This window comes from Centroberyx affinis, unplaced genomic scaffold (assembly GCF_046629955.1).
Source record: "Centroberyx affinis isolate AG114_WGS23_722 - 3 ecotype Tasmania unplaced genomic scaffold, CSIRO-AGI_Caff_v1 ptg003665l_1, whole genome shotgun sequence".
Lineage (NCBI taxonomy): Eukaryota > Metazoa > Chordata > Actinopteri > Beryciformes > Berycidae > Centroberyx > Centroberyx affinis.
Window position 1 is genome coordinate 7,795 of NW_027281567.1, and position 23,441 is coordinate 31,235.

At 44.8% G+C, this 23,441-nt stretch overlaps 1 protein-coding gene across 1 annotated transcript in view; it reads right to left on the reverse strand.

Moving 5' to 3' along the window:
- Positions 1 to 1,336: 1,336 nt before the first annotated feature.
- The window catches only part of LOC139661940 (zinc finger protein GLI2-like), a 33,680-nt gene continuing 11,575 nt past the window's right edge, over positions 1,337 to 23,441 (reverse strand). Inside the window, exons 3-11 of the mRNA XM_071540524.1 lie at positions 19,772 to 19,973; positions 18,738 to 18,930; positions 16,057 to 16,167; positions 13,226 to 13,366; positions 10,106 to 10,255; positions 8,019 to 8,183; positions 6,598 to 6,876; positions 3,834 to 4,182; positions 1,337 to 3,594 (exon numbers count right to left, since the gene is read on the reverse strand). Coding sequence (XP_071396625.1) covers positions 1,337 to 3,594; positions 3,834 to 4,182; positions 6,598 to 6,876; positions 8,019 to 8,183; positions 10,106 to 10,255; positions 13,226 to 13,366; positions 16,057 to 16,167; positions 18,738 to 18,930; positions 19,772 to 19,973 — 3,848 coding nt within the window. The remainder of the gene's footprint in view (positions 3,595 to 3,833; positions 4,183 to 6,597; positions 6,877 to 8,018; positions 8,184 to 10,105; positions 10,256 to 13,225; positions 13,367 to 16,056; positions 16,168 to 18,737; positions 18,931 to 19,771; positions 19,974 to 23,441) is intronic.

The window sequence follows — 23,441 nt, forward strand, 5'->3', positions numbered from 1 at the left end:
CATGGTCCATGTGTGAATTTGTCTGAGGCTGTATATATTTCTAGAGCAGATCTACATTTAGCAAAGACTATGAACATATAGGTATAAACAAAATTGATTGCATCCAGGGATCAAATTTAGGATATATTCCATATTTTTACTTATATTTTAATCATTTAACTGCCACTTTGAAAGACACTTAGACATGGCACATGATGCAGAGATTGAACCTATGATGTTTTGTTTGCAGGACGATCTCTAACCACTGGCTCACCCTGTCAGCCTGAACCAGATACAACCCTTGTGTGCCTTTGAAAGCTATTTCTTCTGGATACTGCACCTGACAATCAGAAGTGACAACACCTCAAAAACATCTGTATAAAGGACAACACAAACAATATTTGTTTAAAAAATCAATGTCAATATTGTATTTCTTAAAAATGTACAAATAATATTTACATATAACCAGCACAACAAACTGGCATAGCAATGTACAAAAGAAAGCTTGATTCTCTCTTCAGAAGTTCTGCGTTCAGGGCGGACATTGGAGTCTTTTGCTCTTCTCACTGCGAGAGAGCGACTGCTTTTCAATGCATGGTTTCATAATTCCAGTCACAAATCAAGTCTCAGATGCCTGACACTGAGATGTCACAATTAATCTCAGCAGCATTGCAGCAATCAAATAATGGCTTGCCGAGGACAGTGACAGTAAACTTGAAATGATGTGATAGTGGAAAAAAAACTGGTTATGATTTAATTATTTTCTCCCCCTTTGCTGTTGCAGTGTTGCTAACAGAAATGAGCGACTTACAAACAAACTGATGTGAAATAAAGTTTAGCTCAAGTAATTTCTTAAAGTTTAAATGTGAAATCTCTAAACAACTAGGTGATGATAGTACATTCCAAATATGTAGGTATCAAATCGGTACCTGGTTGCATTTCCACATTAAATTGTGTCATATGCACAACATGCATATGTTTTGGCTGAGCCAGGCACTTAGTAAACTGATTTTACTGCAGATCTGTACAATCATGGCCAACTAAAAGAATTGTGCTGTTGTTTACATTGTATTTACTACCTAAGGCAAAAAATATGGCTTTTCAAAAAGATAGAAAATTGCCATTTTAAATAATTAACAAATGAGACTGTACAAGAAAACACGAGTCACACACTGCAGAGGCGTTTTGGCACACAACCATGTCTGGCTCTTCAAATTTTCACTTGCTACCAATTTTAAGTCTGTGGTCAAAAGTTTATTGTGGGGCGTCGATTCCAATCATCAGGAATTCAAAACTTCTGCAAATACGTTAATAACTTTTCCTTCTGTCTGACAAAACGGTCGGCTATAACATGTGGCTAAGACATCAAGTTGAGGAACTTGCTCTCTTCTGCCAGAGCGGTCAGCAAGGAGCTCATGTCCCCGATGGCCATGTTTCCTGTCCCCGCCGGCACCGAGGGTAGCGTGACAGAGTTCCTGGGCGTTGTCAAGCGAGAGGAACTCTGGGACAAGCTCTGGAGAAGACCTGGACTCAGGGTTCCTGACATGAGGCTGGAGTGATCCCCATCATCCAGCATGCTGTCAAAGTCTATCTGTGTCTGCTCCAATGTCGTGTTAGAGTCTACAGTTCTGGATACCTGGCTGTCACCCGCCCTGGGAGAGGCTGTATTGTTTTCAGTGCCTCCAGCGACTAACTGAGATACATTCACCACAGGAGAAGTGTGATGGTCCAGGTTCCCGTTGGGCTCAAACACTTGAATCTGCCCTGTGTAGTACATGGCATTGTCGTCAGATTTGTCATTGCAATGCTGCTCCGTAACCCTATTGTTGGATGCTTTGGACGCAGTATCTGGGTTAGCACAGCCTGGGTTTAGGTTGGACTGGACAAGTCCTGTTCGCTGCATTGTGTTTGGCCCTGAATGGCGCCTGTTTAGAGACTTAAATTCTGTTGGTGGCCTTGGCTGTCGAAGTCCTTGATTCCCATTTTGCATAGGATGCTGGGAGGTCATGTTACAGTTGTGCTGAGCTGAGATCATAGGTGATCCATCACAATCCTCAAGTTTGACTTGCACAGGCTGAAATCCCACATCACTGAAGTGCATGTCAACAGTTTGCATTGTCTCTTGTTTGCAGCTGGGGCTTAGCATGCTCAGATTGACTGCTGTTGTGTTATTACAAGGAGGATGATAACTGGTATTACCGTTATCATCATGAGGACTAACGCCTTGGTTGAGCCTGTACTGAGAGCTAATTGCTTCATTGAGATTTGATGTCTGTTGGAACCTCTGCTGCTGGAAGCAGTTTGTTCTTGGGTCAGCATTCTGCTGTGTACATCTCTGCTGTGTGGCGAGTGCGAGGTTGTGAATCACCTGTTGGTTGGAGTTGAGATTGCTGTGGAAAGATCCAAAGTTCTGGTTCTGCTGGAGGACAGCCAGGTTCCCTCTGACCTGCGGCTGGGACTGGTGCTGGCTGGCCTCCATGGTCCCTGAAGACACTTTGTTCCACTGGACGGGCATGTTGGCCCTACTGTGCATGTGTGAAGACAGACACATTTGCCGTTGCTGCTGCTGTCCTGGGCTCATGCTGGAAGCGGCCAAAACCTGGGTGGGTGGGTTCATGTTGGCATCCACAATGGCCATCCTTCTCTGGTAGTACGACTGCTGTTGGAGATTGGGATTTCCTTGGAGGCCTTGTAATTGTTGGTGATTTGCTGACCCTCTGTGGGCTGAGTCACCATTCTCTGTACTGAGGTAATGCGCCATGGCATCAGGCAGCATCATGTCTTCCTCAGGGATGTCACCTGCCATGGTCTCCATGGTGATGTTCTCTGAAATGCTAGGCGGTCGCAGGCCGTAGGGGTAGCGGTGAAGGCTACCTTCTGATCGCACGCAACCTTGCTGGGCTAAATTTCGCCGATCTGCTGTAAGAGGTGGCTGGGGATATATGCTACCCCTACCACCCAATGTGCCCATGCTGTTGTAGCGCTGCATTTGAGGCTGGCCAAGGGACTCTAGGGCCGACTGTCTCACAGGGTCACTGGCTCGGCGGGGGGCATTAGACGGGACCTCGTGGGGCATCATGCTACGACCTGTGTAGTCACTGCACCGCCTGGGAGAGAGGCCTTTGGAGCTGTTGAAGGTGGAGTCCCCATACAGTGCCATGTGTGTCTTCAGAGTCATTCGCTCCATGTTCGGGAGAGGCGTGGGCGGTGCGCCCCCAATGGCGGCAGCGTACTTGGCCTTGAGGCGGTAGTGCTGGGCTGGGGTCAGACTGAGGAGGCTGGGTAGGCCCCCCCCTCCTCCACATTGGCTGGTCTCACTGGAGCGTCGGGACATGTCAGCGGAGATGGGGTCATAGGAGTCGGCCGAGCTGATGTTGTTGTGGCGGCTGGCACCGTATTGCGAGGCTTGGCTGGAGCGCCGGCTTGAGGAGCAGGGGGAGATGCCGGAGGACCTGCGGCTGAGGGTGTAAACGGAGCTCAGGGTGCTGGAGGTGCTATCTCGGCGCTCTGATAGGTGGCCCAGCAGTGTCATCTTACCAGAGCCTAGATCACCCAGGCCGGAACCAGGGAAGGGCACAGGACCACCACCCATACCTGGACTCTCCAGGAGGGACCCTGAGAAACACAAAGAGTGAAGTCCCCAGTGAGAATAAACACAAAAAACAGAGAAAAATAAATCAAATATTGGGATTTAAACACATGCTAAAAACCTTAATGACTCTTAAAATAATGAAGGATAACACAAAAAGGCAAAGACTTATTGTCTTAGTCATTGGTCATCTTTAATTTAAATATCCTCAGGATGATGATGTGACCACTGTAGGTGAAAAAATCCCACTATTCTGTCCACTCACCACTTGCTGGTATGGGTGGGAGCTTAGTGCCGTTGGTCAGGAGTGTTGGGTTGCTGGCCCACAGGCACGAGTCCCTCACCGTCTTCAGCTTCTCCTTCTTCAGGTGCTCCAGGCGCTGGCTTGTGCCCAGCTGCTTGCGGAGGTGGAGGCCCACTACCGCGACCCCGCAGGGGGACTCTCCGTAGCCCATGGAGTCCACAAAGGGCAGGTCGTCCAGGGTTGTGAGGTCCCCCAGGCTTCCCCCGCTGTGCGCCGCCATCTCTACTCCACTGTCATTGTTGGCGGCACTGCCAAGTGGCGATGGTTCGCTGCTACATGATGACTGACCGCCAGGGCTGGACTGATACATCTAGAGAGAGGGATGGATGGAGGAGATGGAAAAAGCAAGACGGGAGGAAAGGAAAAGAGGATAGGAAGGAGAAGGAGAGTGGTAGAGGGCAGGCGAGCAAGATAGGAGGTATAGAATGGAAGTAGAGGGGAGGCAGAGAGAGAGCAAGAAAAAATGAGAGTGAGAGAAGCAGAGAAATCATGACTGTTTGTCCTAAAAAAACATTTTTCTCTACCAGGACAAAAGTGGAACAGTGGTTAACATGGCACGAGGAACAGTGAATCATGCAGACTTTTATCCTCCCCCAGCTTAATTGTAAATAATGAGTGTTTTTTGGGATGGGGGTGAAGGGGTGGGGGTGTACCACAGATTACAGACCGTCTTAGTCTGTCTGTGAATTAGAAATGGGCAGGATGAAAGGGTGCTTGAGCCAAAGCCAGAGCGCCGGGCCAATCGTCACGAGATGTTAGATCATCACGTTTCGCTTTTCCCTCTCTAAAAACTCAACCGAGGGTAGAGGTTGTTTTTACATTTAGGTGAGTATGTGTCTTTGCTTGTCACATTGACTTGTTAATGTTTGCTTGTTTTTGGGGTTTGTTTAAAGGTGAGATTTTTAAATAGCCCTTGGGGTTTTTCTTTCACTCACCTGCACAACTTTTGAATTTCTTTCTTCCTTCTGTGTTTTATCATTCATGTGTGAAAATAAATAAACTAAACTAAGCTAAGCAAAGAATAATCACCCACAGCTTGGCTAGCTTAGAAAGCCTTATCTGGATAGTTAAAGGGGTGGTAAAAACACATTTTCTTTTTCATCAAAAACAATTTTTCATCAAATTTTCATCAAAAGCATGTAGTTCAAATTGGGATGTTTTGGATCATCTCTGGCCATCCTTTCCTCAAAAAATTCAAGACAAATTCATTTATTCATTTTAGTAAGCAGGATTGTCACAAAGTGCTTTTAAATTTAAGTTCAGTGTTCAAATCAAAGTTTGACAGCTCATAATTCACCATTCGCCACCGTCATATTCTTACTAATTACATATGCTTGTGTAATTGTGAGTCAGTGCTTTGTATGTTGTCCACCACTGTAGATGATGCAGGCTATTTTCTGTACTGGCTTTGAAAACCGAATTTCCCACAGGACAATAAGCGGTATATGTATCTCTCTGAATCGGCCCTGCCCAGGTCCTCGGTTTCCCCGACGACACTAATTTATTCAGAGCTAAAAAGCCGTCTTGATCACAGCTTGATAGTTGGCACTGCTTGCTCAGCGCACCAAAACCAATTCCCAGTGTTTGAATATTAATCCTGGAGTGGCTTTTATCATGTTTAGGCTCTCAGACGTGTGTGTGATAGGTCTGTTTAGGTTTCGATTGCATGTGCAGAGCAAAAGGGACAGATATGCTCTCATGGGTGACATGCGTAGGCAGGATTAGTCGATGTGTTATAACAGCTTTACATGACAAATATATCTAGATAAATCCAAATTTCTAGAGTATGACCGAGCAATAAGCTTAAAATTGGCACTTATCAATGCTTTGACCAATTGATATGGGCTTCTAGCACAAAATCCTTCTACACCGCGATGAAAGGAGTTGATGATGAAAGAAGAGGTGTGTTAATATAAGAAGGCTTTGATTCCAAAATCATATATCTACATTTTGAAAAATAACTGCCATTCACAAGTCAATAGTTAAGTAAAGTTGATTTCATCCCCTGAAGGGTAAATTTAGTTACTCTAAGCAAAGGTTTTAGGTTGGCTATTAGCTTCAGTGGTATCCCATAATGAGTTATCTTTTTAAGTCAGCATTCATTTTCTAAGAGACGGTGCCCATTATTTCAAATTGTGGATATCTCATTTTGGAATGAAACTTTTCATTTGATGAAAGATGGCGTAATAAACTGTAGCTGGGCTCACCTTAGCAAGGTCTGTCCTTAAGGAAAGTTAGGAAAGGGAGAGAAATGAAGACAATCAAGCAGCAAGCAGAGGCTCTTAGAGAGGAAGGTTAGCATTTCTCAGAATAAAGAGGCATGCCATTGTTAGTTGAAGGAGGACACAAATTGTTATTTGACTGACTAAAGACTACATTGCATGTGGGTAAATCACAACAGTCTGCCTGGTGGTCTGCTGCTTAACAAAGAGTATGGTTAGAGGTTGTTAGAATAAAGAGGCATTGTTAGTATGGAAGAACCAAAGCATGATTTGATTGACCAAACATTCAATTCCATGTGAGTCACAATCACAATCCATCAATCAATCTGTCTCTGTGTTTTATTCTGCTGCATTTCTAAGACTCGGTACATGTTAATCAGTATGTACATGAACCTCGACAAGTAGTTCATGTCATTGCCTTAATGTCACCAAGACAAACGTATTTAACTCCAAAACATCAAGTGTTTCCTATTTCTTGAAGGGAATTCTGATTGCGACCTTACCACAGAGTTTTCTGTCTTGATGGATTTGACGTGCAGGTAGTCCTCCACGCCTCTGGGGGAGCTGCTGTCCGACATCTTGTCTTCCCTCTGGATCCTCTCCCTGGGACCCGTCTCGTTCTCGCCGTTCTCCCTGGGCGCCGGCGGCCTGGGCGGCAGGTCGCCGCGCTGCTTCTTGGTGACGTGGGCGTCCGGGCCGTGGACGGTCTTCACGTGCTTCCTGAGAGAGCTGGGGTCCGTGTAGCGCTTGGTGCAGCCGGGGATCTTACAGACGTAGGGTTTCTGCAGAGGCAAATGAACAAATGGATGAGCTGTGAAAGTTTATTGATATGTGTAAATTAGAAGTTATCTTTAAAGCTGCACTAGGCAAGATTTTCATGTCAAAATACACCGGTCTTATCAGCCTAAATTATACAGCAACGAGTGAGCGCTACATACAAAGAAAGCTGGATTCACCAATGATGATCATCTCCAACCCCAGCAGACACAAAGTAGAAGACACTTAGGTCCGAGGAGTTTTCTGATGTCACGTGACATGATTTCTGGGTGTTGAAGTCAATCAAAATTTGAAATGTTACCTCTCACTGCCATGTGGGACGGCAAACGTGCCTAGTGCAGGTTTTAGGTCAGCTTAAACAGCTTGCTTTACTGAGATACGCGTGTGCATATGTGCCTGTATACAGGCATGTGTAGGTGTGTGTGTGTGTGTGTGTGTGTGTGTGTGGCTTCAGTGCCTCGATGTGTGCGTGGGATGTTGCCGTCACGGTGAATTCCCACACCCGGTCCCACTGATGGATAGGCAGTGAGGCTTCTGAAACGCTTCCAGGTTTCATTTTCTATTCAGCGTCTGCAGGTGGTCCCACTCGGCGGGGGGGTTGAGCATGATTCGCCCTAATGCATTGTGGGCCGCCGCGCTCATTAGATCTACACCTCATTATTTACTCACGAGCGTGTGCAGACACACAAGGGTACTGGAGTAACACACACAATTACTCCACACGTACTGTACATACATACACATCCGCACAATATGCACACAGACACCTGTATTGGAGGCACACACACATGCTGGAAACAGGACAGGAATTACTTTCATGCAACAATCCCCCTGTGCAACTCGAGACTGTAAACAGAAACCGTCTCGACACGAAGGAAATTTGGGACACGGTGCTCCACAGACAAAGGCAAACCCCCGTCACTTCCCCCCGCCGCCGCAATTTTTCAGCTCGGCCACTTCAATCGCGAAAAACCTCGTGCAGATTCCTGCTCCGAGAAAAAAAGTCTAAGAGAATTTCTTATGGAGCTCTATAAGGGAGTCTGTCTGAAGTGTCGGGCGAGCGGGGACGGCGGCGGAGCGGAGGAGGAGGAGGAGGAGGATGAGGAGGAGGAGGAGGGGCGACGATCGCGAAAAAAGCCCGGCGTACCTCGTTGGAGTGCGTCCGGTTCTGGTGTTTGGCCCGGTCCGAGGCGTTGGAGAAGGCTTTGTTGCACCCTTCGTGCTCGCAGACGTACGGCTTCTCCCCCGTGTGCGAGCGCAGGTGGGTTTTGAGGTTCTCCAGACGTGAGTAGGCCTTGGAGCAGCCTTCAAACTGCAGGGAGAAAACAGAGGCCACGTTAGTCCGCTGCGGCTTCTGACTGGAACCGGTTTCAACATCTATTATCACGATTCCCTCGCAAACATTCATTTTTTCATCATTCGAAACTTCATTACTACTTGGTCTTACTGTTATTTGTTAAATACCAATAAACAATAATATGTTCCTTTTAGGTTTTGAGATGAATGTTCTCAAATCTCATTATCCTAAGATTACAAGTGTGTACATTCATAGTTAAAGGCAGTAGAGACATTCACGTATAATTTGGATTGACTGTTAAGCTGCTAAGTACATTAGATGTTCAAAAAATATATTAAAACCAGGTTCTTTTAATGCTCTCCTACGTCACCATCAACCCCCCCCACTCTCCTCTCTGGTTATATCAAACACAGTCCAGTGGGGGTGTTTCAGCACCGAGAGCTGAATTCATTCTAAGAGCCCAAGATGTTGCTCGGTTATTCCTTATCCATTCCCGAAACCCGCCCTCATGTGGTTTTTCTCACTCTTATCCCAATATTAATATGAAGAATCTTGAACTGGCCAAATGGAAGCAGGATGATCGTTCAAAAAAACATTAAAAACAGACATACAGGTCTTCATCTGAGGGGTCAGTCGGATGTCAAGGTTCCCTAGTGGTTAGAGAGAGTTATGTCCCATAACCAAAAGGTCACGGATTCAAGAGCAAACGTATCCAACAACAGTGTTTCAGCAGCTGTTCTGAATGGCCAAACTCTTTGCGGAAAGCCTTTACGCCAACTTTGGGATTTGCATGACCTCGCCTACAAGTAAATATTATATGGGCAAACTAATGACATTTACATATAATGTACTTATGCATGACCATGACAGACGCAAAGAGGCTTTATTTTATGACCACTGCTTCCAATCCTTGTGAGCAGTTAGTGAATATAGCATGGCATTCTGATGATTAATTTGGTGATATAGCGCACAATCTTCCCAGTGCAAACCATTAGTGAATATGGGCCTGTATCTCTACCTGCTTATATGTAAAAGGTCACTTTAGACAAGAGCGTCGGCTTAATTCCCGAAATCCAGAATGGGTTGAAGTATTTTGGAATCCTCCTCTGATCTGTTTGGTCGGAGACTGATGATTTGAGGGCCGCATTGTGGGCTTATCATTGGTTGAGGAGAGGCAAATACTCAGAGGTTTTCATTAGGGCTTCCTTAACAGCTAAAGCCATACGGTGGGTCTTAATAAGGACCCATGGCACGTTCTCTCCTTTAAAGTCAGAGATGTAGTCCACAGCATACTTCTCATAAGGAGGTGAAGAGTTTCGTTCCAAAATGAGGCCTAAACCACTGGATAAAAAGTGACAACTACTTTTGCAACATGATTGAAAATTTAAACAAATTATAGAATAGAAAGTATCTTCAGTCCTCGATGATGACATTTTTACCGAATACGTCTTCTGTATTTTTTAGAGATACTGAGTGATGACACAGGTCGGGTTTTTTTTTTTCTTTCCCTCCAAAATGGATATAGAGCATTTTGGAAGAGAACTTTTCAACTGTAATCTCAACGGGAATTAAAATACCAGTACTAAGTGAAAGAATCGGCCTGGCAATATTTTTTATATTTATTGATATTTCACTTATAACACTGCAGATCAGATGGTTGCTGTAAGATTTATGTTTATGTGTAATGGGCAATGAGTACAAGAAGCAAGAAATCTCCTATCTTGCCATCCCAAGGGGTAGTGTGTATGTGTGTGTGTGTGTGTGTGTGTGTGAGAGAGAGAGAGAGAGATGTATATGTCCATGTTGCAGGCCTGCACTTACATGTGTGTGGATTTATGTACATGTGTGTGCGTGTGTGTGTGGATGTATGGGCACGTGCACAGTGTTTAGAGCGTGTGAGCGCCCGTCGGGGCCCGCCGTGGCCATCCGTTACCCACCGTGCACTTGTGTGGTTTCTCCCCTGTGTGCCGGCGCATGTGAACCACCAGCATGTACTGCGCTTTGAAGGGCTTCTGCTCCCGCGAACACTCCTCCCAGCGGCACACAAACTCCTTCTTCTCTCCGTGGATGTGGTCATTATTGATGTGCTGTGGACGCACACGCACACACACACACACACATAACACACAACAGACACACACACAACACACACAGAATTGAATGTCTTTCTAGAGGAAGGTTGCCAGTAAGAGGCTCTCATGTTGTACTTGTTCAAGCTGCACTAGGGTTTTTATGAAGATTTTTATGCAAAAATACACCCGTCTTTTCAGCCCAAATCACAAGGGGAGGCTGCAACAGTCAAGAGCGCCCCATCTCTACTAATGCCCAAATTTGCCCAAATTCTGGTGTTCAGTGAGGTCACTTCTCCACCCACAGGAGGTGATGAATCAAAACTTGCGAATCTCCTAAACAGCAGTGACTCACCAACGTTAGATCTTTTTTTGTCTCGATTCGGTGATGAGAACCCCTCCCCAAAAAAGAAAACACTCATGGCCAAAATGTCTAAAGGCAGATTTAACCTAGTGTTTTAAATACTGCAAAAAAACTGGACTCCCACTAGAAATACTGAGAAAACAAAGCCGTTGCCACGAGCGACGGCCTGTCTTATCAAAGAAATCAGCGGTAATGCCATCAATCAGAGTTTGCTGTTTACTCTCCTCATGCCAGACAAGAAAGAGGAAGGGAGATGTGATTGCTCTCTTGGTATGTAACAATTTTGAGTGTGTGTGTGTGTGTGTGTGTGTGTGTGTGTGTGTGCATGTGTGTGTGTTTGGAAGCCTGCAGCCTTTGATAAACGAATTCCGCCTCTTTCATGAAAGAATCCACCGGCCGACACAATTAAGGTCAAATCAATCGTCTGTCAGAAGGCCCGGTCCCGGCTCTGTTTGTATATACGTCTGGGGTGGAGCGCCTTAATTTGATGGAATTGCAGCCGTCTCAAGCCTCTCTGCAAAGATTGATGTGGTGTCCCGCGGTCTTGGCCCGGGGCCTTCAGATTTGAGCAGGTAGCCGTGCACTTTCAAGCGTATCCTCATTAGCGGCGGTAGTGTTTTGAATGCGCATGAGGACTATGTTGCGGCTAAGTGTTTCCCGGGGTCTCTTAAGTACTTTTATTTTGTAGTACTTCACCTTACAACGGCTGTATTCTAGTGTACAACCTATCTGTGTTATAAAGTTTTGAAGCTGCTTGAGGCAAGATTTTTGTGTAAAAATACAACAGTCTCATCAGCCTAAATCACAAAGTGGGGTTGCAGTACAGAAGAGCTTCCCATCCCCACTGATTGAGACACTGTAGATTTGCTCTATTAGCCCCACATTAAATTCTGGTGTCAGGTAAGGTCTCCTCTCTGCACAGACAGTTGCTTAGTGACCCAAATGTTAATACAGATTTATCACATGAATAAGTGAGTAAGTGTAAACCCATGTAAACATCTTTCCAAGAAACTTCATGTCCTCATCTCCCATGTCTTTCTCCTCTAGCTGCTTTGAAACAAATCCTTTTTACCTCTCTAATTTCCCATATTTCTATTTCTTAACACTTTCTGAGCTTTTCGCTATCGCATGTATTCATTCTAAGGTAGCAGGAATATTGTCAAGGCACTGTGACTTTGACCTTTGACCTCTTTACTATTGGCTGCGTGTAATGTTGATCTAGGAATTCAAGCTTTTCAAGTTGCTCTGGATAAAAGCGTCAGTTAACTGCTTAAAATGAACCATGTGAAAGTGTGGAGGTGTACTCTGAGGCACACACACAAGGCTCACACACACACACACACACACACACACACACACACACACGTGGCATGCGGTGACAAGAGGCGTCATTGTGGCAGAGGAGAGCCGGCCAGCACTACCTTGTTATTTTGCCCTCACGCTAATCAAAGCTGAATCACACACCGCTGGTTCAACATGCTCTCACATTTTAAAGAAGTCACGTTTCTCATTGCCTTTAACCCAAAAAACTTTGTGCTAAGATCATTCATTCTGTTATTCAAATGTTAAAGCTAAAGGACTAAGGTGATCTTTAAGATTGAGTATTGAAAAATGTCAGCACCGTATCCATTCATGGTATTGATTTTAAGGCATGGCAGGTATCAAAAAGCTTCCAGATGTTGGATTCTTAAAATACAGAATTGGAGTTTCTTCTGTTTTTTTCTGGGAATTTTTACTCAGGAAATTGTGTGTGGTCTAGTCTTGACCAATCGTCTCCCCCAGGGTCTTATTTGTTTACAGAAACTATACCAAAGTATCACAATTAATTTGACAATGAAATACTGATGTTTAAAAACGCAGCTCCTTTAAACTTAGTTCATATTGACTCAATAAACTGTCACGGAGGCGACTTGGTGTGCCGTGGGACTTTCTTCTTCTGTATCTTTTTAGACAGAGAGAGGAGTCTGAATGACAGACAGCGGCCCCCAGCCTCCCAACCCGCACTAATCCCCCAACACCCCAATCCCACCCCATTCCCACCCCTCTCTCTGTCTTTCTCTCTTTCTCTTTGCTTCACTGGAAGTGTGGAATGCCGAAGACCCGTTTCACCAAGACTGTGCTTGTTGTGATGGGAAGCTCTGCACAGCCTGAACTGGCAAAGCCCATAATTGATAACTATTTGCTGTGCTGGGGTTAAGATTTAAGAGTTAAGATCGTCAAGTAGGCTGTTGTCCGACAAAAATAAAACATGTTTCTGCAAGAATTACGTTTTTTTTTGGAAGAAGAGGAAACAATGCCTGTTTTCCCACTGAGGCTCATATTCCTTTGAAGTTGCACAATACGTTTTTTTCATGGGCTCACGGATCATAAAACTCTCTCAACACATACATGACCCATATAAACTTTGAATTCAAGTATGAAAAGCACCAATATTGACAGAAATTACTCTTGCTGCCAAGTGTCTTACCCAGCCAAAAATAGTTTGACAAAAAAAATAGTTTTCCTTGCAAGCTGCTGGTTTGCTTTTGCCACCGTCACCGAAAATCTCACACACACATACACACAAAAGTACCCCACTTCACCTCCACACACACACACACACACACACACACACACACTCTTACATGAACCAGCTGGTCCTGTGTGTCGTACTCCTTGGTGCAGCCCTCCCAGTGGCAGTTGGTCTCATACACCGCCTCCGGCTCCTGCTTGCAGTCGTCCCGGTCCACATCCTCCTTCAAGTCCATCATACCGCCAAGATGGTCCTGTGGAGAGCCAAGACCCAAACATTAGAAAAAAAACCATATCAGTCATGCACCTTTAATTTGCACACTATTCATAGCTGTGTAAGTAAGTTAAATTAAGTTAAATTGATTTCCGGACCCTGCAGACATACGGAGGAGGATTAGGGCCACATGTGAAAAATGTATTTGAGTTTTCAGAATTCTGACTTTATTCTCAGAATTCTGACTTTAAACTCAGAACTCAAATAAATTTTTCAAATTTTCACAATCCTCTTCCGTACAGACATGCTCTTTCATAGTTATGGCTAAAAAAACGATAAACATCTAACGGCAGAAGTCACAGATCTGGATCACCACCAAAATCAAATCCATTGTTCTCCGGCCCAAAGCCGATCTGTCCACCAAACTTCATGGAAATATGTTCATAAGTTAGTGAGATATCCTGCTGACAGACAGACAAACTTAAACAGGAATATAAAAACATAACCTCCACCTCCACCAAATGGCATGTGTGTATGGCATATGACACGTTAAATTGCAACTATTTCCAGAAAGTGAACTAGAGAAAACCTCACAATGAGATGAAAACAAATTGATTTTCTCATTGAATCCTATTCATTTTCTTTTGTCTGAGGGCATGTTCCACACATACAGTTGGGGTTTATTCGGTTTATTCAAACTCTGAAGCATTTACTCCCTTTAGTTTGGTTCATTTGGTCAGGTGAGAACAATGCCATTTGAACTCTATAACAGAACTGAGACACCTGAAAATGTGAGTGGTGTGGTTCTTTAGGAGTGAGAATGCAAACCAGGACTGATGCTCATATGCAGCTATTTCTTCACGTGTTCTTAACCGGTTTGAACACCAGAGAAGAAGAGACAGACAAGTCCGTCATGCTGAGCTGAAGTTACAGGGTCTGGAATCAGATTTATTATGGTAATCCTCCCACTTGTGAGTCATGAGGTTTCTGTTTACAAGCCCTGATCGACTTGTAATTAGACTGTGTGAACCTAAACAAACCAAATACAAAACTCCAAACAGAGTAAACTTTTCAACTATGATTCAGACCAAAGAAAACGATCTCTAAGCGTGATCACACCAGGTTCCAGGTTCATGAAACATTTCCAACAGGTGGGGGGACTGTCACCGACTGTCAACACTTCCAAAAAAGTTCCATTACAGAAACCTTTGCTCTACTAAAACCACAATGCACTGCAAAACTCCAGCGGTGTGTTTTCTCTCCCGCCAGTAAGAAATAAACACACACAAACACACAAACACACACACACACACACATTGTCTGAGACACAAACTGATCCCGGTCTCTTATGTTGACATGTAGCCTGTCCCACCCGGCTTTCGGTGTGCCTCTACCCACACAGACAAAGACACACACACTCACACACACACACACACACACACACAACGTGCTGACTACAGCATGTTTGTCTCTGCCCCACGCACGCTATCTTCATCAATTCTGGTGGCCCCAAGACGACTGCGCACACCGCCGTCCCCATGCATCAAGCCCAAACCTGCCTCGCTATCGGAGAGGAGCCGCAAATTTGTCAAAAGACAGAGAACGAGGCGAGAGAGAGAGAGAGAGAGAGAGAGAGAGAGAGAGAGAGAGAGAGAGAGAAAGGGAAAGAGGGGGGGAAAAGGCTCCTCAGATGACAATAACGGCCAGCCAATATTTCATGAAAATGAAGTGCTCTGGCACAGTTTACAGTGGCCAGGGAGAGAGAGAGAGAGAGGGAGAGAGGGAGAGAGGGAGAGAGGGGGGACCAAACGAATGGATGCAAAGCTCTTATCACGTAGAGTTTTTCTTTTCTCCGAGACGCACTTTAGAAGGGGGTCATGGGAGTCTGCGGCTCCCTGGGGCCGCGAGCCACGCCATTGATCAGGACAGAAGGGTTGGGAGGGAGTGCAATAGGAGCAGAAGATACAGAACAGCTGATGTTTTATTAATTATACAGTGATCTTTCTTTTTTTGGTGTTCATTTCGTTCAAACGTATAAATCCATTTCAGAAAAAAAAATCATTATCTTATTTCTAAAATGATTCAACCTTTAAAAGTCTTACCATTTTGTCAACTAAGGTCTCAAGTAAAAGTGATGTAATTTTACGCTATGAGTCATTTTCTAGAGGTAAGAGTCAAATGGTGGTTCTGTCTTTTTCGAACAAAACAGCATGTAACTTCTGGGAAATTTTATCAAAGGTTCAGACTGACATAGTAAATAATTTGGGACACCATCCCGTAATTGAAAGCTCTTCAGGTTTGACCCCGAAACAGCCAATGTGTGTCCATCAACTCCAATAAATCCTCTCAAATATGACTCTGACGCCCTATCTGCTCACACGTTGTTGAAAATCACCCATAAAATGTAAATGTAAATGTGTAAAAATGTAGTTTACCATCCTGAATCTGTCCCGCATTGCTGCAAGACCTTTTCTTTCTCAAATGCAGTAAAGTAGAATTAAAATAAACTGCTGATTACCTCCTGATGTTTTACCATATCCATAATTCGCCCAGTATGGGTACAAAACAGTAGTGATGAAATGGAAAAATCCTATGCATCTGGTCTCAATAAGCTCCTCTTTATCCAATTTGCCGAAGATGATCTTGGTACTGAGCTGCTTTTAAGAACCATTTTTGATCTTTGATGTGGGTGATTCAGTGTTTTTTTGTTTTTTTTGTTTTTTGTCTTACCGGTGAACAAGGAGACACCGGCCTCAGTCCCTCTGCTTCCATCTTAACCTTTGACCTTTTTGTGATCATGGGGTCGACTGTGCTGCTGACTGCTGAGTCACCACTGGGGATCTGGTGAGAGGAGAGGAGAGGAGAGGAGAGGAGAGGAGAGGAAAGAGAGGAGAGGAGAGGAGAGGAGAGAGAGATTCAGTCATGGTAAAATAACAATTTAAATCTATTCTATGACATCCAAGTACTTACAGTAGATGCTATATAATGTACTTGTGACCTGCAAGACGCACAGCTTGTCACATCTCTATCTGCCCACTATCTTGTCTCATTTCACTGTATCCATCACAAAAAAGGCAGCGGTGGCCTAGAGGTTCACAAAGCAGGTTTGTGACAGGAACGGTACTGAACCGAATCCCCAGACCGGATAGACAAATCGAAGTGGAAAATAATGAGAAATCCTGTCCTTTCATGAAAACAACTAACACCCCAACTGCTCCAGTGGAGCTGCTCAGTGTTCAATAGAAGACTGCGGTTGCACTGGGCAGCTAAATCTCCATCTCCACAAGTCATTTAGTCTATTATTGAGTCCTAAAATCGTAGTTTTCTTAAAACAAGTGAATAAGGCCAGTGGCGTTAGATAATTTAACTTGTTCCCAATGCAAAGCAACTTTTTTCCAAGAATTTAGTAGAATCAAGAGTCATTTTCTTGACAGCAGTGCAGTGATCTGTCTTATTCTGACTGGTTTCAACAGACTGACACTCATTTCTAGAAAACTACTGAAACAAGTGAAGCTGCATTGGAAACAAGTGGAGTTATCTCTCCTTAAGAAAAATCAGATTTGAAGGCTGAATATGAGACTTAATGACTTGTTAAGGAGGTTTTTCGCAGTGCAAGGTGTGAATGAGTGTAACTCCGTGAATGTGAAGTGGGACAGTGCTGGAACACAGCATGCACGCTCAGCAAACCTTCCCCGGATAAATAAAGGTTTAAAAAAAAAAAAGACTCTGGACAGGGGACTTCCCACGCTCCTTAAAAACAAAAAGAAAAGGCTCACTCACCCTTTGTGCCTCACTGTTTGCTGATGAAGTCAGCATGTGGCATTGTAATTGGTTCCTGTGTAGCAGTAATGCTGACTCTGATTGCGCAGAGCCGCAAATATTCCTCCTGGTCAAAGGAGGAAGAATCCGGCTCGTCCCTCGTGTCCCAACGCTGCAAAACCTGTCCCTGCTAACAAGTCATTTACTCCAGCCTTAAAATTACACTTCTCCTCAACCGAGTGAAGAAATATGACAATAAGGGAGATAGAAATGCAAATCTTTCCAATCCGGTTTCTAGAATTCTTCTGAAATAAGTGAGAAAATCTTGAAATTAGGAAGATCACTCCACTTATTTCAAGATAAATGACAGGAACAAGTTAATTTGCACTGGAAGTAAGATTAAATGACTTGTTAAAATGTACAGTTTTAACACTGTAGGGACAAACTGGGTCAAGCTGGATCCCCCCCCCCGCCTCTGCACCCGTTGACCTTTTGCACACATTTGTATTCCAGGGTGCTCAATAAGAGATTAAATTACTAGCTAAGATGTTTGTTTTGTATTGTAGTGTTTATCATGGAATAAGAGAGAAAAACCGCGCGTTGGGACTGCGTGGGTTGATGCAAATGACGGGTCTCCCTGCGAGCCTGTCTCCCCCACTAAGAGTTTACCTCAGAGGGGACGTTGCACTGTGATTGCGAGTGCGGAGGCAGACGCCGCAAATCATAACAGACGTGCGCTGCGGCCGAGGGAAGGGGGTGATAATACTGACATCAAAAGGAGTGATGGCAAACAAAATCTGCTGCTGAGAACACACAATTGAAAAATTGCAGCGGCGAAATGTCAGGTTCTGCTAAATGGCTGTTTCAGGATTTGCCAACGCAAAAAAAAAATACCTGGAAAGAAACAGAGGGAATTTCCTTATAGGCCAGAATCTAGGCCAAAGTCTTTCAAATGACAAAGGGAGGATTGAATCATCCCAAGAGCGTGAAGTATACAAACCCCGAATTATCTGACCGTCTTAGCGGGTTCTCAAACCTACCGAGGAAGCTGCAAAGAAAGTATTTAAAGTCGGTGAAGAAGGTATGGCAGACGCTCCTCTTCGTGTCACCTTCTAGCTGGGTGCCGTGCCAAAAAACTGAAAACTGGCTCGCAAGAAAATCCGTGGAAAACAAGGGAATGGCAGCGCTCCAAAAGAGTTTTTAACACCAGAAGCCGTATCAAATGACGGCCGTTTTTGAAGTTTAGAGCTGAAACTTCTCCGCTTTCAAAATGTTCCTCCACGAATGTTTCTACACCCACTTTCCGTATAAACCAGTGCTGCAAGATTTTCACAATCATGCAAGAAAGTAGCAGTTCTAATTATATTTATGCCATTCAGTTGAAAGCTTGCTGGCTTTCTTTTAGACCCCCAAAATCCATTGGCCTTTCAACTGTTATAAATATGGCAAAACTCACCCTCATTTATATCATATTTTTTATTGATGGCCACATCAGGCTAACACGTTTTGTCATAAGCCTTAATGAAAGCATGATGTGGCAATCAAAAACTGTATTTGCCCTATTTGAAGACATTTCATCACAAAGGATGCGTAGTTTGAAGCCATGTTTGTCGGCCATGTTTGTCGGCCATGTTTGCGGGCCGTGCCTCTACCTTGGACGGCAGGTCGCTGTTGTGGGCGGAGGTGGGCAGGGCGGACAGGCCGAGGCCCGGCTGGCGGCTGGAGAAGGTGGGCGAGGGCTGGATGAGGGGCGGGGTGTGGCCGAAGGCGCTCAGCCCGCGCTGCTGGGACAGGAGCTGCTGGTAGGCCATGGGGTTGATGGGGTGGGGGAAGGGGAAGGACGGGCTGCAGGGAGGAAACAAGAGCAAACATGAGGACGGAGATAGAGGCAGTCAAATGACCTCCATTACTGTTCATTTCTTTGGATTAGATGATTATGAGACTCTATGTGACACACTTTATCTGTAAAGCATTGAAAACTGTCAGCTTACTTTGGTTAAGTGATACCTATGTTTATTTACACAAAAAATCACTTGTTTCCAATGCAGGTTTGCTTGTTTTGGGACTTTCCTTGAAACAAGTGAATCAACATAATGAACCAAGATCCAAGAAAATTCTAGCTGATTTGCAATGGAATCAAAGTAAACGATCTCACCCAACTGGCAGATTTTTTAACTTGTTTTGATAAAAAGAAATATGATTTTAAGACTCATTACTAGATTAAATACTTTTTTGCAGTGGTATGTGTGTAGTGTACACAATTTCAACATGATGTATGGCTGTAGAGTCAAGACAGACAGAGTCTTGTCAGCACAAAGAGTGAACTGACAAAACAAAAATGAACTGGAAAAACTGTGGATCCATTCAGTGAGAAGAGGAATCTGACTTTACTTTGTTTCTGCATTTTCTTTTGTCATTTCTAATGTTTCTAGTCTGAACTCTGTCCTCTCTCCTTTTAGAATCACATGGAAAAGATCACAGCTAACAACGTTCTCTGTTCTAAAAACTCAGGAACTTTTACTCTGAGGACTTTTTACTTTTACTTAAGTAGATTTTTACAGCAGTACTTTTACTTCTACGTAAGTAAAATATCAGCACAGTCACAGTACTTCTATTTGAGCGGGACAGTCTAGTACTCCTATACAAACATTGTATTTGGGTTTGCGGTGTGTTTTCGGGACAGTACCTGATCCCTCCGACGGACAGGTGGCCGTAGGAGCTGCTGGCGGCCGAGCTGGAGCGGGAGTTGTTGATGTAGGCCACCAGGGAGTTGGGCGAGGTGCGGATCATGGTCTGCAGGTCGATGCTGGCGTCCGACAGCGGGGAGATGGACAGCGCCCGCTTCCTGCTCAGCCTGGGGGTCAGTCTGGGGCTGGAGAACCGGGACACTGCGGGGGACACACACAGGGACACGGGTAAGGAAAAGTGGATCTGAATGAGTGCAACATAAAGATGAGAGAAGCAAAAGAGCATTCAGTGTGTAGTTAAAGGGAAACTCCTCTAACACTGTTGCCTCTCATCAGTCTGTGATGTTCAATATGATGAAGTGTTGCAATTTACGGCTTTCCCTGAACCTGCCTCGTCTACTTCTATGGCAGTTAGTGATTTCCTACGTTTCCCAGAATGCCTTTCCCCCATAACCTCCAGAGCCTCAGCATTTAAGCTGTGGGTTTTTCTAGAGAGAGCTTTTTCCAGTTTTCCTAATTTTTTTTAAGTTTAGTCTCTATCTTTGCGGTGGTGCACTGCACTTCCCAGAGATCACCTGTCAATCAAACAGTGTGGGCGGAGCTTAGTTTTTCTGTTGATGAACTGCCTATGAAGTGCTTATGTGACATCTTACAATATTAAACGGGATCAATATATCCCTGCTGTTGGGTAAAATTGGGTAATTAAAGTGTGTTTTTTCTGAATGACACATGACCCTTGAGCCACTGAAACCTGTTAAAACCCAGGGTATAGTTTCAAAATAACAGAAAACAAGCACTGTCTTCTTCACCTTCATGAAAAAACCTTTTTTTACAGATACATGCTTTCCATCCGACAGCAGTGATATATGCTCTACATCCTCCTTCCTGACCCAAACCCTTTCTCTTCAAATCCTGTGATCCAAAGCCAAGACAGCAGCACCCCCCCACCCCCTTCCACCCCCCCTCCTCCTCCTCCATCCACTCACCAGCGGGACTCTAAATATTTGCAAATCTAAAAGAATGATTCCCCACTGCAGAAATCTATCGAGTCACTCCTCGCCTCATCATTTTGTTGTTTTCCCCCCCTGTCCCGTTGCCTGCGCTATTTCGGGGAGCGGGGCGTTGAGCGGCGGGGAGAGAGGGAGTTGGAAAGCCCTAACGGTTCACTCCGCTCCAGCCCCGGGACCGGCGTGATTGATGCTGCCGCAGCCTCCCCACGACACTCAAACCCCATGGATATAGAACAACCCTATCAATAAGTGCTCAAGATTGATTCACGGCTAATACAGTAAACAATTTGTACGCGGTGATGGAAAGCGAGCCTGGCAGAGGATATTGTGCGGCGGAGATAAACTCGTCTCTCTCTCTCTCTCTCTCTCTCTCTCGGAGGCGCTGCGGCACAAACAGCGAAAGTGAAATTTACAAACGACTGACCTGGAACTGCTTGAAATCCGTCCCAGTGACACAAATTTTTGAACAGAAGCGGGGTCAAGAATTTGGGGGTTTTTTGTTTTAGGGGTCGAATCAAGCGGGAAAACCAGGTTTGATTGAATTGAAGTTTAATTGAATTTCCTGGGATCCTGGGAAAACTTATTAAATCCACATTTTAAACTTTGCTTTTGGTTAGAGAGAGCAACTGGAAAGGCCATGTTGGCTGCTGAAGTGTCCTTGAGCAAAACACTGTCCACTCTCACATTATAACCAATTCCTCATACTGTATTGTGTCAAAAACCCTTATTGTGGTAAGGTTTCCCAAGTTCAGCCTCCACTTTTGGGCCCAAAATGTGTCTGCATGAAAGTCAACGGAGTTCTGCGGCTCTGACATCTTCCCACATGTGGCGACCCCATTAAGATTCAGACATAACCAATCAATCTTTCCACAATAATTCCCCCCGTAATTACTTCAGATAAACATCAGAGAGTCTGGGTTGTACTTCACTATGTTAAATGAGGGCAATTTACAGAGAATTGATTTCAACTGCGAGGAAATGTATGCAGAACGATCTGAATCGATCTTGCGCTCGCGGTCTTAAATGTAAATTTGGTTAAGTACCTGAAATCTAAACTCTTCTCCACACAGCAGATGGTTTAAAGACATTAAAGACGACATGTTTTCTGTTCAGTAGTGCAGTGCCAGTCTGGTGTTTAAGTGTGAGGTGAGTGGAGACTTGATGAATAGACTTGATGAAGACCACAGCTTGGCCGAAACACATTATTAACTGAATTTTATTTTGAAAAAGCCATGAAATAAAGGCTTTTTTTTTTTTTTTTTTGGAACTCCTTTTTTCATTAAGCAACAACAGCAAGTTTCCAGCAGTGGGAGAAAAGTGTGGGAAATGTGGTATAATATGATTTAAAATAAAAAGTCTTAGTGGTGGAAAATGACCAAAAAATGCCTCTATAAATAAAATCAAGGGTGCAAAAAAATTCCCTCTGAAACAAAAAGTGAATTTCTTCCCTCCATTGTTCAGAGTTTTCCTCAAAGACTCCTCAGCAGGACACACACTGACTCTTTTTGGCGTTTGTGACTTTTTCATTACAGGCCCCGTCTCTCTCTCTCTCAACACTCCCTTTAGCATTAAGATAATCTTTTTCCGATCAATTTACACAGGAACAATAACAACCCCCCCCCCCCCCCCCCCCCCCCCCCGCCGTCGAGTTAATTTTTGGGAAACTCAGACCGGGGAGAGCCAAACCACATCTGGCGCGGATCAAGCTCCAGTTCCTGCCGCAGATCCTCTGAAAAAGCGAGCGGCGAGTAACGCAGCTTTACTCCAGCGACAGGGAGAAGCGCCGCATAATCTCCCCGGCCTATTAATTCTGCTTTGTTTGCTTTTACTGCTATTCTTAATGGCAAGGGGCTAAAAGGTTGTTTCTAAGTATGTCCTCCAATACAAATCTGTAACATATGTTATCTGTTCAGAAATTGGTGCTTTGAGACTTGTGTGTGTGTGTGTGTGTGTGGTGTGTGTGGTGTGTGTGTGTGTGTGTGTGTGTGTGTGTGTGTGTGTGTGTGTGTGTGGGGGAGGGCATCTTGGGAGATTTAGTCCAGGACATATGGAATTTGAATGATGATATAACAAATCCACGGAAGAGAAAAAAAAAACATCAACCCTCATTTCTCGGGGGATATCGCTGCTATGGGAGGTTTATTGCGTTCCCCATGAGCGGAAGACATTACCGTTGAGTGTGTGTGTGTGTGTGTGTGTGTGTGTGTGTGTGTGTGGGTGGTGATAGTGGTGGGGAGGGGGGTGTGTGTTGCTGTGGTGTAGGATGCTAATTTGGACATTTAACTAGCTCCTAACAGGAGATGTTCCTTGGGATGAAGGGTTGGGTGAGGGGGTTGGGGGGGGTTTAGGGGGGTGGGGGTGGGGGTGAGGGGGGGGGGGATCAGGTGTGTGTGCGTGGCGTTATCGCAGAACACGGTGGCTTGACTTGAGCGGGACGAGCCATTCACAAATGGCAGCCTTATTCATCTCTGTTACTTCCCCTCACCTCTGGGGAGATGTGTTTATTAATGTGCCACTTCCCCTGATAAATGGACGAATGGAAAAGCCCCGGCCCGACTCGCTCGCTGCACCCCCCCCCCACCCACCCACCCACCCCCCCACCCACCCCAAAGCCCCCACCCCCCTCAAACCCCCCTCCGCTGTGATTTATATCAGCAGC